Source organism: Zootermopsis nevadensis, unplaced genomic scaffold, assembly GCF_977971745.1.
Source record: "Zootermopsis nevadensis isolate Lab colony 2312 unplaced genomic scaffold, Znev_1.0 Znev_ptg000024l, whole genome shotgun sequence".
NCBI lineage: Eukaryota > Metazoa > Arthropoda > Insecta > Blattodea > Termopsidae > Zootermopsis > Zootermopsis nevadensis.
This window is the reverse complement of record NW_028259156.1, coordinates 19,543,204-19,562,085: the sequence shown is the minus strand read 5'-3', so window position 1 is coordinate 19,562,085 and position 18,882 is coordinate 19,543,204. Positions and strand designations below refer to the sequence as shown.

At 43.6% G+C, this 18,882-nt stretch overlaps 1 protein-coding gene across 6 annotated transcripts in view; it reads right to left on the bottom strand.

Annotated features, from left to right (window-relative positions):
- The window catches only part of LOC110829971 (uncharacterized), a 152,854-nt gene continuing 133,972 nt past the window's right edge, over positions 1–18,882 (bottom strand). For all 6 annotated transcript variants that reach the window (XM_087355313.1, XM_087355309.1, XM_087355312.1 and 3 more), the window contains exons 5-7: positions 4,279–4,458; positions 4,004–4,190; positions 1–3,741 (exon numbers count right to left, since the gene is read on the bottom strand). In XM_087355313.1, coding sequence (XP_087211439.1) covers positions 3,240–3,741; positions 4,004–4,190; positions 4,279–4,458 — 869 coding nt within the window. In that variant the 3' untranslated portion in view covers positions 1–3,239. The remainder of the gene's footprint in view (positions 3,742–4,003; positions 4,191–4,278; positions 4,459–18,882) is intronic.

Sequence of the window (18,882 nt, the reverse complement as noted above, 5' to 3'; positions counted from 1 at the left end):
TTCTGTATAAATATTTTAATTGGTACTTCAAATTCTAGAAGAATTTGTAAGTCCATATCTCTTAATAACATATACATTGTATATGATACAAACCTTTCATACACTGTAAAAAAAATTAGAAGTTCATACTTTGTATACTATAGTACATATGGTTTCATTTAATTATTTATACAAGTCTTCCTTATGAAGCAAAATATTATTTCTTTACTCATACAGGCCACTATACCAAGGGCATTTTATATGCCGGAGCACCTAGGTACATTGTTGGTTATTTGGTTCTCACCAAATGAAGTCTTCACAAATAATGGTGGTATCATAACCCTACTTTATAATCAGATACTTTTAGGAACAGAAATGTGTACCTGAATTATAACAGATACTGTTATACAAACTCACCATTGATGAGAGATTCCCAGGTTACAAGCAGAGTCAGGTGGCTGAATGGCGAATAAACGACGTCTTCTGCCCACGTTTCGAGATTGTTCTCGGAACATAAGCGGGAGACGCTGCTTGTAACCCAGGAAAGTTTCACTTTATACATCAGAAACTCACCATTGTTTCCAATTGCAATTTAAGTAGCTTGTGGTAACATTTTCAGCAAGTATTATATTCGTTATAGTTAAATTTACAATTAATTAAACCGATTTTAGAAACTTAATCTCAAAATCAACAGAAATCATGGTTTATACTGATTTTCAGTATAAAGCACAAAATGTTCCCTTAATTAAGGTTCATGTTTTATTCATTATTTCACTTTGCTCATGAACCTACTCAATACCAATCAAAAAAGTAACTTCTGTAATGAAAAAGTACAGCCAACGCTGGCACCAAATTTACACAGAATGTTCCATTTTAAGTCAATGTCCTCATGCTACTTGTTTCTTCCTTCACAGATGAGTTTCTGAATAATGCCACTTTCAAAGATGCTAATGGTTGTATGGTTTTGGGCTCTCACTATATAACCACAAAATAACCATAATACTAGACACAAATAATACATTTTCAATATGGCCTCTTGAACAGCAGAACGGAGTAGTGAGTGTGTTACTGCGCCATGATATTCATTTACAGAGGTAATGTGTGTGGGTATGTCGAGAATACCATGCACACATCTAAGTGCTCTAGTCTACTTCTCAAAAGGCAAATGTTTCGTAGATGATTACAGAATGAGTTATAGATGCCAACACTATGCAGCGGGAGACTGGAGTCTTCCAGCACAGCTCTCCAGATGCTGTAAATGTACGATCACACACATGTGACAAATATTTTAAACTAATCCCTGAATTTTACCTTTACTTAAAGTTCTCCAAATTTCGTGCAGACTCTGCACAGATCACCCCCCACACTTTCTCGTGGTTCCTTAATTTATGCTGCCATTTGTACAACCTATTTTTTAACATCATCATCATCATTGTCTTTAATCAGTACTTGAAACAGGGAAATTCAGTTTTTTATATAAAAATACAACAAATCACTGAAGTTACTTTCCAGCAGTGGCCTGAAACAATCCTAAATGTTTTCTATACGTTTATAACTTCATCAAATATCACAAAACATACAGTAATTAAATACAGATACAAGTTTTTCAATTAACTTCAATAACCACTGGAAAGGAAGTATTTCGTTAAATTAAAAATAAATATCGGGTCGATACATTTGATTTGAAATGGAATTCTCACTCATAGTATTTTTGTTGCGCTAAATTTGTCATAGTCAATAATTGAAGAAAGTTTCCCACTACTCTTCTCAGATTTAATCATTTCAGTTTTACCCTTTCACTTACTTGGACGAGCCTTGCCTCAAGCGACATTACCCTCAGGTTAAGTAAATTAATTTACCGGTAAATATTTTACACTCAAAATTAGCAGAGTTACATTCAACTGACTTACTGCATGTATGAAGTCGCTCCTAGAATCCAGATTATATTGCTTCCGCCATCTCCGTTTAAAAAAATACACTCTTGCAATTTCATTTGTTGGCGGACAAAGCCGTGGTGTCAATAAAAATGTCAGTACAAGTCAATTATTTCAGTATCGAGAAATTGTAAATGAAAATTTACATCAGGAATTATTTTTAAATTGCGATTTGTTACTGAAGGAGAGATAATGCGTTGGATTGGTGTTTCATACGCTACAGATTTCCAATGTGTGTTATATCAAACATATAAATCCATTCAGAACCGATACATAAAATCTGCGTTCTCCATGACAATAAGAACCTGGCTTTGAGCAGACAGTCCTGAATGTAAGTACGACCATGAGAGCTGAGTGTTCTGCGTACAAAAGTCTGCTGACATTTGCTTCTCATGCCACAACCGGTGTAGACCATGGACTTTTAATTTTTTCGTATAGAAGGAAATGTTATGTTATGCATGACGTACTTGCTGGTGGTATGCGTTAATAAAAGTGCTGTTCATGAGGGAACTATTATTTGTCAAACACGTGTACCACATTCTACAATAAGTTCTGAAATGAAACATCTTCCACGTACACATTTAAAATCCTTTGAGCGGATCCAGGCCTTCTGGGCTTACCCTGCAGGTGGAGGCCACAAGTGTCTCTTATCAATGGTTACCAGTGTTTCAGAGTGATGTGCCGTCTCCAGAGCAGGAGGAGGGCGTGGTTTGTTCCTCCAAAACACCGGTAACCACCTGCAAGACCAAAACTCTGCCCCATATCAGAAGACACTGCTGACATCTTGACAGTCACAAAAACTTCAAATCTCAAATTTCCTGAGGGTTTGAAAAATCTAATCGAGAAATGTTTCAGCTGGTACCGTGACTGTCTTCCGTCCAGTCCTCACACAACTTGAGCGATGGCTGTAAGTGCGCAAACCTGCGTAAGGATAAGGGGACAAAGTGCGCGCGCACTTCTCAGCCTTTAACATATCAGTGCATCTATGCACTTAGTTAGCCCTGACGGATGTGCACGCTGCAAAATTGTTAACTTTCATGGCTTTGGTTTTCCTTCACACATACAGCGGAATCAAATTTTACAAATTCTCCAAAAACAATTAACTGGCTGTGAAAATGGTTGTCATATCTCATTCACCCGTTGGTTTACAATCCAAAAATTAATTAAAACTGGAAAAATGTGAGCCTTTCATCTGTGGTAAAATACCGAAAAAACAAATTTTAATGTTTCAAAGAGCTAATCAGCAACTACAATCCTCCGCATGTGCACAATATGGACCGCGGGCCACAGGCTGTACGCCTCAGTTGCTTCACAAAACCAAAATCATCACAGATGTGCCAATATCTCCATTTCGGTATCACCAACGCCCGTGGCCGGCTGCTGACTTGTGCTGCCACCAACCACGGAACCGGACACTGTCACGATGACTGGGCTGGAATCGTCGCCCGTGTGGACGATCGTCACGAGGTTCCGGTCTTTCGCCTCGCTGTCGTAGCCGCTCACGTTCCCGCCGCTGCGACAACTGCCTTTGTTCAGCACCAGCCTCAGAGGGACGTCTTGATCGGCGGGCAGACCAGCCAGCTTGACGCCGTCCAGGGGCTCTGGCTCTGATACGCCACTGCCCATCACGCTTATCACATTCACGATGCCACTCCCCCCGCCCGACTCGCTCAGACTCAGAGACGGGTCTCGGCTGTGTTCCGCAGTGGAAGACCCCGTGTTCCCGTTCGGGTCCAGCGTCGGGCGTGTGGAGCTGGTGCGAGAACGATAGCTGGGCGGCCGGCTGTACTCTGACTGTGGTTGATCTCTCCTTACACCCAGAGGCGCCCTTAAACACGAAACACAACGCTCTGCTTAGCATTCTAACTACCTAGATGGATATCGTCTGGGTTGTTGCGCCGTGTAGTCCGGTAGAGACGTTTACCAGCGTTTCAGAGGTCCATCATCAGGGCGTTACAACCCAGAAGACAGCCATCTTCGTGAGGACCTCAAACCCTGATGAAGTGAGTAATACATATCACCGGAAGTCTTCACGTGTTTGGAACTTTTCTCGTTCGTCAAGTGAAATGAGACCAGAAGTAAGCGCGCACCTGAGCATGCTGCCAGCATGAGAACGGTACGTGGGCGGCGGGGACACGGCGTGGCCACCGGGGGCCTGACCCGGGGAGATGCTGCTGGGATGCCGGTCGAGCAGAAGCAGCCTCAGGCGGTAGTCTTGCATCGAGGCTTGGTACGACGGTGGAGGCGGGCGGTACTGGAACTCGGGGTACATCATGGCTGCACAAGCGAACAGAGCAACACGTCAGCTCTGGAGTACACAGTGCACATACGTCACACACGTTGTGACAGGTCGTTCGTTCCTTACCGGCGTAGGGATGGTGAGGTCGCCCGTAGGATGGCGGCAGTCGCGGGACGAACCTTCTGTTGGGCTCTGCCCCACCCTCGTCGCTGCCCCCGATACCGAGCATCATACGGCACGAAGGTGCGTCGTGTGCCGTCAGCCTCCACGCCACCCCACTCACTGTGATCAGCACGATGCCAACACCTGAAAACAGACGCAGCATTTCTTTAGGTTGGTAGGCATGTGGGTGAGTAGCTCATGAGGTTTCCCGCTTCTGATGGAACCAGGAAGTTCAGCACCGTGTTCACAACAGCCCGCACTGTTCCACGTTCCGAGCCGCTTCGATGCATCAATTTCACTGTCAATGTTAACCCCCGATTTACGTCCAGAAGATCGGCGAAGCAAAGTCAAAGTTGCCCCCGAGAGTAAGCGCGGCGTCTTGGGAAGTGGAGGGAAGGCCCCACGTAACCCCACCCCCAGGCATGTCAGCAAACTACGTCGTAGCCACTGGTAACGGTGCGTATTAGCCATTTCAATAAAACAGAGTTTCCAGAAATTACTGCGATTCTCAAGCCGGAGTTTAAACCACGGGCCTGGCGCATTTTACACCACAGACTTTTAAACAAACAATGTGGAGTCACGCGCAGTCAAATGAAGAATTCATTTTGGTTTCGGAACAATCACACTTCCGGCCAATTTCGATTCAATTTTAATATAGAAATCACACGTGACAACAACGAAAAATACGACACTGATAAAATCCTCTTTTGTTTACGCGGGAAGGGGTTAGAAAAGGACATGAAAGGAACTTAAAAAGACGAGGTCCCTTGTTATTGCGCAGATTTCTTACAAAATGCAGCAAAATCCATCTTTTACTCTATTTTCTCTACAAAGTGCCTTTCGTCCGTCATTCAGAGCCATCACGCGTGAAAGCAAGAAAACAGTTATACATACTTCGATGTTACTTTACCACGGGAAAACCGCGAAGCAGCAACGGCCGTGAGGTTCGACTCTTCTCGCTGAGGGCAGACAGAGTCAGACGGCCGGCTTAAGAGCGCCCGGGCATTATTTTTTTTGTGAAAATCTGCTACGTTTTAAAGTTAGCGTAAAAAATCCTATAGACTTACCGAGTTCGCCCGTAATAACGTTCACCCCCAATGAATGTAATACAATGAACCCTTATTTTGTACGGTAAAGCTGGAACAGTTCCTCCCCACCCCCGTCGTCGACTATCGTTTTGTTATTCAAGTGTGGTTTGATTGGCTGATGGAGCAAATGCTTTCTGAAATTGGAATTCTCCCTTAAATGCACGGAACGGATTTTGTATTTGTGAAAATAAAGAGAGAACGCGTTAAAAGTACTTCTGGATCAATACTGTTTTCGGAGGATTATTAAACAAGGTCTTTTCTACGTGGCTCGAATAGAAACACCGATTCTGACGGGCAGGGACGTACATACTCCAGTGTACTCCAATTCGTGTGCTTTGAGGCGAAAGACGCGAGACAATGCACAAGATGAACAATCCGACGGGACTTCGGTCTTCATCCGCTCGAACACAGGGACCACGGACTGGAATCCCGCTGCCAAGCGTAAGCACGGGCCTTCCGATGGGCCGATCCCCTATCCAGAGGCTAGTAACTACTGCCTTGCACATCTGACGCATGAGGCAGACGACTCATGAACTTGGACAGCCCTGACGTGACGGCGATGTTGTCATTTCAGTTGAACCAGAAGAACAGGAAGACAGGTGCTGTCATCTTGTGGACATTACCGGTTTTCTTTATTTATTCTTGTTCTGGCGGAAGCTTTAAACAGCAAACAAGCCGTCAGTAAAATTATGCAAACTGCCGGTAACTCGAGTTTCTTAATGAAACTCTCAAGCGCGCGGGTCGTAAGATGATGGCTGCAGCGCGCCGTACCTCGCCCACACATCTCCATTATTAAATTAATTAATTAGACGAGTCCTAATTCGGAATGTTACCTCTGCACTATGACGTCACATGCCAGTGGCACACGACGTATCCTCGGAAACCTGCTGTGATCCTTCGGAACCACATCGGATTTTCAAGAAGGAAGACCACGAGGTGCCATGAAGGTATGAGGGAGAAGATTAATTCACTTAAAAACTCAGAAAGAGAAGGACTCCATAGAAGAGACGAAGATTAAAAAACACGGGTTGCTCTACTCGTATGTACAACTATAATTTGCCCGCTGTTTTGGATTGGTCCCTCAGCTTAGGAGAAGGTCACTGATCGAGGGTCTTCGAGAAAATGGTGGCGAGGGAAATATTTGTACCCAAGAGGGATAAAACTTCAGGGGAACAGACTAAATTCGTCGTCGGGGTACATTGAAAGATAGTGTTAAATAACTCAGGTGTGAAAGGGCGGCTGGATTCAGCTGGCTTGAAACAGAGGCCGCGGCGGTACGTCCCGGAAGCGACAGTCCGACGTGGAGCGAAATTCCATTCTCTTTCCCTGTTTCTTGTTGTGCGAAGGGCCCACAGGAACGTCGGTCGCTGTTGCACTCGAGAAGAACATTTCAACAAGTCATCACTGCGCTTGGCTGCCAGGAAACAGATCAGACTCACTGTGTTTTTACAGGAGGCCTTGGTTTGTATACCCTACATTTCTTCTTTAAATTACCTCGACGAAAGTAACGCCATTTCCTTACATTTCAACAGAGATATTTGTTTGAAAACAGACATTCCTGCTCGGGCGCGGCAAACCATCTGCGCAAACTCAGATATCACAAACACGTCTAAAATACAGTTCGGTTCTACACCAAAGGTCATTTTTCACGACAGAACTTGGTATTAAAATTACAAGGTTCTGCACGTCGTAGTTACCCGCTAACACAGTTTAAACACAGATTAGTCGAGACTTCACGTAAATAAACTAACTGCTCAAATGGAATGGCTTAATCGGTTGTCAAAGGACGCGGTCACATTGCCATTCCCCTTTGGACGCAATTGTAATTAAAAATGCGTGATTTCCACTTTTTGTTCAGTTTATGATTTAGTTGAAGAGCCTTGTCACTGAGTGACACCGGGAAATCACCCCCCCCCCCCTCACGGTAACATTTCGATTGATCGAACTTACAGGGGCAGTCACTTATGTCTTTTTTTAACCTAACCTAACGCAGAGAGTTCTTTTCACTACTACGCCATCGAATTTGCGACGTGCGCAAATGGGAACCGAGGTCAATGGACCACAAATTAGCGCACTGTTGTACACAAACGGATGTGACGTATTGCCATCGAGGGTGGAAACTGTCTTTGATAACGAGAACTGCATTGCGCCGCGGAACAATACAGGGTGGAGCGACAGAACTCGGGTATTCATCGGCCCTCACACAGAAGCACGGCACGTACTATAACCACCAGGAGCATCATGGTTCCTCCTGGCTCTACTTAAAACCTGTGGCCAGAAGGGCCAATCACATCTCAGAACGCAGGAGGGGGGGGGGGCTGTGCATCAACTGAACGGATGTCGACCGAACTCTGTATTGGCAGTCCTACTCAAAATGTTCTCGGGAGAATTAGATTCTGCATAGCAGGTGTTGGGACTAAAGTGGCCGAGTGTCGGAATTACAGCTGCGCTGTAACTGTTCTTTTCAGAACACCCTGTATGTGACTGTTCCGTCAAGCACTGCAGTCGAACTGCGTTGAATAATACAGACTGGAGGAGGTGCCTGCCACCTGCCGTCGCAATCCGTGGGCCCACCACACGGCGTCACTAAGAAACGGTTCATCTCAGAGCATGGGAGTCGAGAAACACACAGAGAACAGAGGTAAATTTTCTACCGTCAAGGTTCCGAGGCAGTGTCCGCTCGTCCTTCTGGTAAACGTACGTCGAAGATAAGGCACGGCGACGATAAATGCAGCTAAGAAAGAAGTCTTAACGTTAAAGCTCGTCTAAATAACTTTCAATAAACCAATCCGTACCGCACAGAAAACACGGCACTTTTCCATTACAGAGATTCGAACCAGGTATTACCTCCGGAGTTCTAATGACGAGTACAAATCACGAATCCCTTTATTATGTAATTTTCTATTCCCCAGGCGTGGGTCCTGCTGGCACAACTCCGTGGTAGAACTCGCTTTAACCAGACGCGAACTTCCAACAGCGGACAGAGAAGCCGTAGGTTCGCATTGCCACAGATCTGCCGCCGAATAATCGATTTCGTAAGCCGCATCCCCCAGAATAGGAAAGCTTTTAGTGGCTAATTAAATCCCTGGAGGGCGAGCGATATCCAAGCATAGAGATATTAATATCCAGCCAGCGCCAGTCGGCGTCAAGATATAAAAAAAGAGGAAACTTTGCGTGTAAGTCACAACCTTTCATTCTGCCATCGAGTTTTTCCTTCTTCCAGAAACGGTCCAACACCACAGAAGGGATAACTGACAGCTTCATAGCATTTCTTAGGCCCTCTATTTTGTACTCTCAGATAAAATATCTACCATAAGCATCACTTACTAACCAATTCCATGGAGCAGAGTCCTGGAAAACTAAGAGTCGCTCAAAGTCGACCCTCAGGCAATTTCCTACGTAAGCAATCACAACCGAGCTGCACGGACGGTCGGACGAAGCGAGGAAATCGTTGGTTTTGTCCTGCGTGGGAGAACGCAGGAGGCGACTAATAAACATAATTATCCATCGGTATGACCTTGACCTATACGTGGTCTCATCTTGACATGAGTATGGTCAACCAGGTATTTACGGTTTAGCGTAAATAAGCGTGAGAAGATATGACCTTGAGAATTTGAAAGACCTGTATCTGGCAAACTATTGTGGCGATCGTGCCGTGACTTCCATATGACGTTGACCTACACGTGCCCTCATTTTGACATGAGAATGGTCAACCAGGTATTTACGGTTTAGCGTAAATAAGCGTGAGAAGATATGACCTTGAGAATTTGAAAGACCTGTATCTGGCAAACTATTGTGGCGATCGTGCCGTGACTTCCATATGACGTTGCCCTACACGTGCCGTCATTTTGACATGAGTATGGTCAACCAGGTATTAGCGGTTTAGCGTAAATAAGCGTGAGAAGATATGACCTTGAGAATTTGAAAGACCTGTATCTGGCAAACTATTGTGGCGATCTTGTCGTGACTTCCATATGACGTTGCCCTACACGTGCCCTCATTTTGACATGAGTATGGTCAACCAGGTATTAGCGGTTTAGCGTAAATAAGCGTAAGAAGATATGACCTTGAGAATTTGAAAGACCTGTATCTGGCAAACTATTGTGGCGATCTTGTCGTGACTTCCATATGACGTTGACCTACACGTACCCTCATTTTGACATGAGTATGGTCAACCAGGTATTTACGGTTTAGCGTAAATAAGCGTGAGAAGATATGACCTTGAGAATTTGAAAGACCTGTATCTGGCAAACTATTGTGGCGATCCTGTCGTGACTTCCATATGACGTTGACCTACACGTGCCCTCATTTTGACATGAGTATGGTCAACCAGGTATTTACGGTTTAGCGTAAATAAGCGTGAGAAGATATGACCTTGAGAATTTGAAAGACCTGTATCTGGCAAACTATTGTGGCGATCCTGTCGTGACTTCCATATGACGTTGCCCTACACGTGCCCTCACTTTGACATGAGTATGGTCAACCAGGTATTTCCGGTTTAGCGTAAATAAGCGTGAGAAGATATGACCTTGAGAATTTGAAAGACCTGTATCTGGCAAACTATTGTGGCGATCCTGTCGTGACTTCCATATGACGTTGCCCTACACGTGCCCTCATTTTGACATGAGTATGGTCAACCAGGTATTAGCGGTTTAGCGTAAATAAGCGTGAGAAGATATGACCTTGAGAATTTGAAAGACCTGTATCTGGCAAACTATTGTGGCGATCTTGTCGTGACTTCCATATGACGTTGCCCTACACGTGCCCTCATTTTGACATGAGTATGGTCAACCAGGTATTTACGGTTTAGCGTAAATAAGCGAGAGAAGATATGACCTTGAGAATTTGAAAGACCTGTATCTGGCAAACTATTGTGGCGATCCTGTCGTGACTTCCATATGACGTTGACCTACACGTGCCCTCATTTTGACATGAGTATGGTCAACCAGGTATTTACGGTTAAGCGAAAATAAGCGTGAGAAGATATGACCTTGAGAATTTGAAAGACCTGTATCTGGCAAACTATTATGGCGATCTTGTCGTGACTTCCATATGACGTTGCCCTACACGTGCCCTCATTTTGACATGAGTATGGTCAACCAGGTATTAGCGGTTTAGCGTAAATAAGCGTGAGAAGATATGACCTTGAGAATTTGAAAGACCTGTATCTGGCAAACTATTGTGGCGATCTTGTCGTGACTTCCATATGACGTTGACCTACACGTACCCTCATTTTGACATGAGTATGGTCAACCAGGTATTTACGGTTTAGCGTAAATAAGCGTGAGAAGATATGACCTTGAGAATTTGAAAGACCTGTATCTGGCAAACTATTGTGGCGATCCTGTCGTGACTTCCATATGACGTTGCCCTACACGTGCCCTCATTTTGACATGAGTATGGTCAACCAGGTATTTACGGTTTAGCGTAAATAAGCGTGAGAAGATATGACCTTGAGAATTTGAAAGACCTGTATCTGGCAAACTATTGTGGCGATCCTGTCGTGACTTCCATATGACGTTGACCTACACGTGCCCTCATTTTGACATGAGTATGGTCAACCAGGTATTTACGGTTTAGCGTAAATAAGCGTGAGAAGATATGACCTTGAGAATTTGAAAGACCTGTATCTGGCAAACTATTGTGGCGATCTTGTCGTGAATTCCATATGACGTTGACCTACACGTGCCCTCATTTTGACATGAGTATGGTCAACCAGGTATTTAAGGTTTAGCGTAAATATGCGTGAGAAGATATGACCTTGAGAATTTGAAAGACCCGTATCTGGCAAACTATTGTGGCGATCTTGCCGTGACTTCCATATGACGTTGCCCTACACGTGCCCTCATTTTGACATGGGTATGGTCAACCAGGTATTAGCGGTTTAGCGTAAATAAGCGTGAGAAGATATGACCTTGAGAATTTGAAAGACCTGTATCTGGCAAACTATTGTGGCGATCTTGTCGTGACTTCCATATGACGTTGCCCTACACGTGCCCTCATGTTGACATGAGTATGGTCAACCAGGTATTTACGGTTTAGCGTAAATAAGCGTGAGAAGATATGACCTTGAGAATTTGAAAGACCTGTATCTGGCAAACTATTGTGGCGATCCTGTCGTGACTTCCATATGACGTTGCCCTACACGGGCCCTCATTTTGACATGAGTATGGTCAACCAGGTATTTACGGTTTAGCGTAAATAAGCGTGAGAAGATATGACCTTGAGAATTTGAAAGACCTGTATCTGGCAAACTATTGTGGCGATCCTGTCGTGACTTCCATATGACGTTGCCCTACACGTGCCCTCATTTTGACACGAGTATGGTCAACAAGGTATTTGCGGTTTAGCGTAAATAAGCGTGAGAAGATATGACCTTGAGAATTTGAAAGACCTGTATCTGGCAAACTATTGTGGCGATCTTGTCGTGACTTCCATATGACGTTGACCTACACGTGCCCTCATTTTGACATGAGTATGGTCAACCAGGTATTTACGGTTTAGCGTAAATAAGCGTGAGAAGATATGACCTTGAGAATTTGAAAGACCTGTATCTGGCAAACTATTGTGGCGATCCTGTCGTGACTTCCATATGACGTTGACCTACACGTGCCCTCATTTTGACATGAGTATGGTCAACCAGGTATTTACGGTTTAGCGTAAATAAGCGTGAGAAGATATGACCTTGAGAATTTGAAAGACCTGTATCTGGCAAACTATTGTGGCGATGTTGTCGTGACTTCTATATGACGTTGACCTACACGTGACCTCATTTTGGCATGAGCATGGTCAACCAGGTATTTACGGTTTAGCGTAAATAAGCGTGAGAAGATATGACCTTGAGAATTTGAAAGACCTGTATCTGGCAAACTATTGTGGCGATCCTGTCGTGACTTCCATATGACGTTGGCCTACACGTGCCCTCATTTTGACATGAGTATGGTCAACCAGGTATTTACGGTTTAGCGTAAATAAGCGTGAGAAGATATGACCTTGAGAATTTGAAAGACCTGTATCTGGCAAACTATTGTGGCGATCTTGTCGTGACTTCCATATGACGTTGCCCTACACGTGCCCTCATTTTGACATGAGTATGGTCAACCAGGTATTTACGGTTTAGCGTAAATAAGCGTGAGAAGATATGACCTTGAGAATTTGAAAGACCTGTATCTGGCAAACTATTGTGGCGATCTTGTCGTGACTTCCATATGACGTTGCCCTACACGTGCCCTCATTTTGACATGAGTATGGTCAACCAGGTATTTACGGTTTAGCGTAAATAAGCGTGAGAAGATATGACCTTGAGAATTTGAAAGACCTGTATCTGGCAAACTATTGTGGCGATCCTGTCGTGACTTCCATATGACGTTGCCCTACACGGGCCCTCATTTTGACATGAGTATGGTCAACCAGGTATTTACGGTTTAGCGTAAATAAGCGTGAGAAGATATGACCTTGAGAATTTGAAAGACTTGTATCTGGCAAACTATTGTGGCGATCCTGTCGTGACTTCCATATGACGTTGCCCTACACGTGCCCTCATTTTGACATGAGTATGGTCAACCAGGTATTTGCGGTTTAGCGTAAATAAGCGTGAGAAGATATGACCTTGAGAATTTGAAAGACCTGTATCTGGCAAACTATTGTGGCGATCCTGTCGTGACTTCCATATGACGTTGACCTACACGTGCCCTCATTTTGACATGAGTATGGTCAACCAGGTATTTACGGTTTAGCGTAAATAAGCGTGAGAAGATATGACCTTGAGAATTTGAAAGACCTGTATCTGGCAAACTATTGTGGCGATGTTGTCGTGACTTCTATATGACGTTGACCTACACGTGACCTCATTTTGGCATGAGCATGGTCAACCAGGTATTTACGGTTTAGCGTAAATAAGCGTGAGAAGATATGACCTTGAGAATTTGAAAGACCTGTATCTGGCAAACTATTGTGGCGATCCTGTCGTGACTTCCATATGACGTTGGCCTACACGTGCCCTCATTTTGACATGAGTATGGTCAACCAGGTATTTACGGTTTAGCGTAAATAAGCGTGAGAAGATATGACCTTGAGAATTTGAAAGACCTGTATCTGGCAAACTATTGTGGCGATCTTGTCGTGACTTCCATATGACGTTGCCCTACACGTGCCCTCATTTTGACATGAGTATGGTCAACCAGGTATTTACGGTTTAGCGTAAATAAGCGTGAGAAGATATGACCTTGAGAATTTGAAAGACCTGTATCTGGCAAACTATTGTGGCGATCTTGTCGTGACTTCCATATGACGTTGCCCTACACGTGCCCTAGTTTTGACATGAGTATGGTCAACCAGGTATTTGCGGTTTAGCGTAAATAAGCGTGAGAAGATATGACCTTGAGAATTTGAAAGACCTGTATCTGGCAAACTATTGTGGCGATCCTGTCGTGACTTCCATATGACGTTGCTCTACACGTGCCCTCATTTTGACATGAGTATGGTCAACCAGGTATTTACGGTTTAGCGTAAATAAGCGTGAGAAGATATGACCTTGAGAATTTGAAAGACCTGTATCTGGCAAACTATTGTGGCGATCCTGTCGTGACTTCCATATGACGTTGACCTACACGTGCCCTCATTTTGACATGAGTATGGTCAACCAGGTATTTACGGTTTAGCGTAAATAAGCGTGAGAAGATATGACCTTGAGAATTTGAAAGACCTGTATCTGGCAAACTATTGTGGCGATGTTGTCGTGACTTCTATATGACGTTGACCTACACGTGACCTCATTTTGGCATGAGCATGGTCAACCAGGTATTTACGGTTTAGCGTAAATAAGCGTGAGAAGATATGACCTTGAGAATTTGAAAGACCTGTATCTGGCAAACTATTGTGGCGATCCTGTCGTGACTTCCATATGACGTTGGCCTACACGTGCCCTCATTTTGACATGAGTATGGTCAACCAGGTATTTACGGTTTAGCGTAAATAAGCGTGAGAAGATATGACCTTGAGAATTTGAAAGACCTGTATCTGGCAAACTATTGTGGCGATCTTGTCGTGACTTCCATATGACGTTGCCCTACACGTGCCCTCATTTTGACATGAGTATGGTCAACCAGGTATTTACGGTTTAGCGTAAATAAGCGTGAGAAGATATGACCTTGAGAATTTGAAAGACCTGTATCTGGCAAACTATTGTGGCGATCTTGTCGTGACTTCCATATGACGTTGCCCTACACGTGCCCTAGTTTTGACATGAGTATGGTCAACCAGGTATTTACGGTTTAGCGTAAATAAGCGTGAGAAGATATGACCTTGAGAATTTGAAAGACCTGTATCTGGCAAACTATTGTGGCGATCTTGTCGTGACTTCCATATGACGTTGCCCTACACGTGCCCTCATTTTGACATGAGTATGGTCAACCAGGTATTTACGGTTTAGCGTAAATAAGCGTGAGAAGATATGACCTTGAGAATTTGAAAGACCTGTATCTGGCAAACTATTGTGGCGATCCTGTCGTGACTTCCATATGACGTTGCCCTACACGTGCACTCATTTTGACATGAGTATGGTCAACCAGGTATTTGCGGTTTAGCGTAAATAAGCGTGAGAAGATATGACCTTGAGAATTTGAAAGACCTGTATCTGGCAAACTATTGTGGCGATGTTGTCGTGACTTCCATATGACGTTGACCTACACGTGACCTCATTTTGACATGAGTATGGTCAACCAGGTATTTGCGGTTTAGCGTAAATAAGCGTGAGAAGATATGACCTTGAGAATTTGAAAGACCTGTATCTGGCAAACTATTGTGGCGATCTTGTCGTGACTACCATATGACGTTGACCTACACGTGCCCTCATTTTGACATGAGTATGGTCAACCAGGTATTTACGGTTTAGCGTAAATAAGCGTGAGAAGATATGACCTTGAGAATTTGAAAGACCTGTATCTGGCAAACTATTGTGGCGATCCTGTCGTGACTTCCATATGACGTTGCCCTACACGTGCCCTCATTTTGACATGAGCATGGTCAACCAGGTATTTACGGTTTAGCGTAAATAAGCGTGAGAAGATATGACCTTGAGAATTTGAAAGACCTGTATCTGGCAAACTATTGTGGCGATCTTGTCGTGACTTCCATATGACGTTGCCCTACACGTGCCCTCATTTTGACATGAGTATGGTCAACCAGGTATTTCCGGTTTAGCGTAAATAAGCGTGAGAAGATATGACCTTGAGAATTTGAAAGACCTGTATCTGGCAAACTATTGTGGCGATCTTGTCGTGACTTCCATATGACGTTGACCTACACGTGCCCTCATTTTGACATGAGTATGGTCAACCAGGTATTTACAGTTTAGCGTAAATAAGCGTGAGAAGTTATGACCTTGAGAATTTGAAAGACCTGTATCTGGCAAACTATTGTGGCGATCCTGTCGTGACTTCCATATGACGTTGCCCTACACGTGCCCTCATTTTGACATGAGTATGGTCAACCAGGTATTTACGGTTTAGCGTAAATAAGCGTGAGAAGATATGACCTGGAGAATTTGAAAGACCTGTATCTAGCAAACTATTGTGGCGATCTTGTCGTGACTTCCATATGACGTTGCCCTACACGTGCCCTCATTTTGACATGAGTATGGTCAACCAGGTATTTACGGTTTAGCGTAAATAAGCGTGAGAAGATATGACCTTGAGAATTTGAAAGACCTGTATCTGGCAAACTATTGTGGCGATCTTGTCGTGACTTCCATATGACGTTGCCCTACACGTGCCCTCATTTTGACATGAGTATGGTCAACCAGGTATTTACGGTTTAGCGTAAATAAGCGTGAGAAGATATGACCTTGAGAATTTGAAAGACCTGTATCTGGCAAACTATTGTGGCGATCTTGTCGTGACTTCCATATGACGTTGCCCTACACGTGCCCTCATTTTGACATGAGTATGGTCAACCAGGTATTTGCGGTTTAGCGTAAATAAGCGTGAGAAGATATGACCTTGAGAATTTGAAAGACCTGTATCTGGCAAACTATTGTGGCGATCCTGTCGTGACTTCCATATGACGTTGACCTACACGTGCCCTCATTTTGACATGAGTATGGTCAACCAGCTATTTACGGTTTAGCGTATATAAGCGTGAGAAGATATGACCTTGAGAATTTGAAAGACCTGTATCTGGCAAACTATTGTGGCGATCTTGTCGTGACTTCCATATAACGTTGCCCTACACGTGCCCTCATTTTGACATGAGTATGGTCAACCAGGTATTTACGGTTTAGCGTAAATAAGCGTGAGAAGATATGACCTTGAGAATTTGAAAGACCTGTATCTGGCAAACTATTGTGGCGATCCTGTCGTGTCTTCCATATGACGTTGACCTACACGTGCCCTCATTTTGACATGAGTATGGTCAACCAGGTATTTACGGTTTAGCGTAAATAAGCGTGAGAAGATATGACCTTGAGAATTTGAAAGACCTGTATCTGACAAACTATTGTGGCGATGTTGTCGTGACTTCCATATGACGTTGACCTACACGTGACCTCATTTTGGCATGAGTATGGTCAACCAGGTATTTGCGGTTTAGCGTAAATAAGCGTGAGAGGATATGACCTTGAGAATTTGAAAGACCTGTATCTGGCAAACTATTGTGGCGATCTTGTCGTGACTTCCATATGACGTTGACCTACACGTGCCCTCATTTTGACATGAGTATGGTCGACTAGGTATTCATGGTTTGGCAGAAATAAGCTTGAAAATTTATGACAATTAGAATTTTTAAAGGCCTCTATCTGGGAAACTAGTTATGGCAAAGATACAGAAATGGAAAGAAGGAAGGAAAAGAAAGGAAAGGAGAGGAAGTATGCTGACTGCCGAAGGGGGGTTTACGCAGGTTACGAAACAAAACTAGAGAAAAATAATTTGAAAAGAAAAATTATTAATAAACAAATGGAATGAACACATGCAATAAAATAATAATTTAAACGTTGAATATTTTTATTTTACGTTGTCCTTTCAATTTCATGGAAACTGCCTTTAAACTTGAAGCCTCGTACTAAGAGAGGAGAAATGTACTGTTATTTGGATCTACAAAACGATCGATAAAATCGCATAATGGGGAGGTTCATATTTGCATTCTTGAACTGGTGATGTTAGGGTGAACAGGTAAAGAGTGATATCTCGGGAAATGTAACTAACACGCACGTGGTCACTGATAAATGCATACAATGGCATAATAGTGGTATGGTCGTAAGACACGAAACGACAAGACCGTGTGGGAGAGTTAGGTGTAGATGACAGAATAATATTAAAAAGTATCTTACAGAAGTAGGATGTGAGAGTATAGACTGGTTTAATCTGGCTCAGGATAGGATGCAGTGGCGTGCTGATGTTAACATCTTCTGATTACACGAAGGGCGAGAAATTTGACTAGATAAGCGACTATCATCTTGCGCATGGAATTAGTTTTACAGTTTATTTGTATGCATTCGGTGACGTGGGAAACAAAGAAAATTCGTCTAGACATTCATGCATTCAAACTGTGCAGGCAGACGGACGGCGTGTGTTTTGAAAAACAATTTTAGAATTTTTGAGTGGGTAAGACGGATTAATGGAAGGAAGGTGCACAAGGAAGGAAAGGATGTTACAAGCGTGCTTAAACTGGAGCTGGAAGATAAATCCAGAATGTCGTTGGTTAGTGACACCGCGGTTTTGAAAACCCTTTCCTCCCCAGTAAACGTGGGGACTACATTACAGGCAAGGTTCATTAAAACTTGAACCCATAAATTGTGGTTACACATGTGTTGAAGAAACGAAAGTCTGGTACACTCTGTACCTTGAGACAAAGCGACTGAAACATGGGTTTCCTCAGGTTGCCTGGCTGAAAGTCGGTATTACAAACAAATGCTTTTCCCCTACGGGCACATTAAACACCCCGCTGCTATTCTCGAGTTGAATCACAAGTCCTCACATTGTGTGTGCTAAGCGGTGTAACATTGCTGAAACTCTGAGCACGGACGTCGGCACGTAACCAAGGCAACCTGCGAAACACTGACCATTAAGAAACAAAAGAGAGCACAGGATTGGTCTTTCGTGCGTTCTCTCGGAGGGCGCGCGAAATGAACACACGGGGGGGGGGGGGGAGATGCTGCCCGTCCATATCTTTCATCTCCGAAACCACTGAATTCGATGCAGATTAAATTTGATACGGTCTGATATTTTGATTTTGGTCAGGATCGGTCCTATACAACCCAACTTAGTACACGGAACTCAAACTGAATATTGTCGAAATATAAAAAAAGCTCTTCATACAATAAATTGTAAGAAGACATCATGTCCTATAAATTTCATTTTAAGCAATTTTCGATGCGACGCGAAGCGTAATTCACGAAATGCAACATATTACATATTTAAGATCCGTTCTAATATCGTCATCGTAAGTCCGCCTACGTCTCTCGTGTGGTCTCTTCCGTTAAGATTTT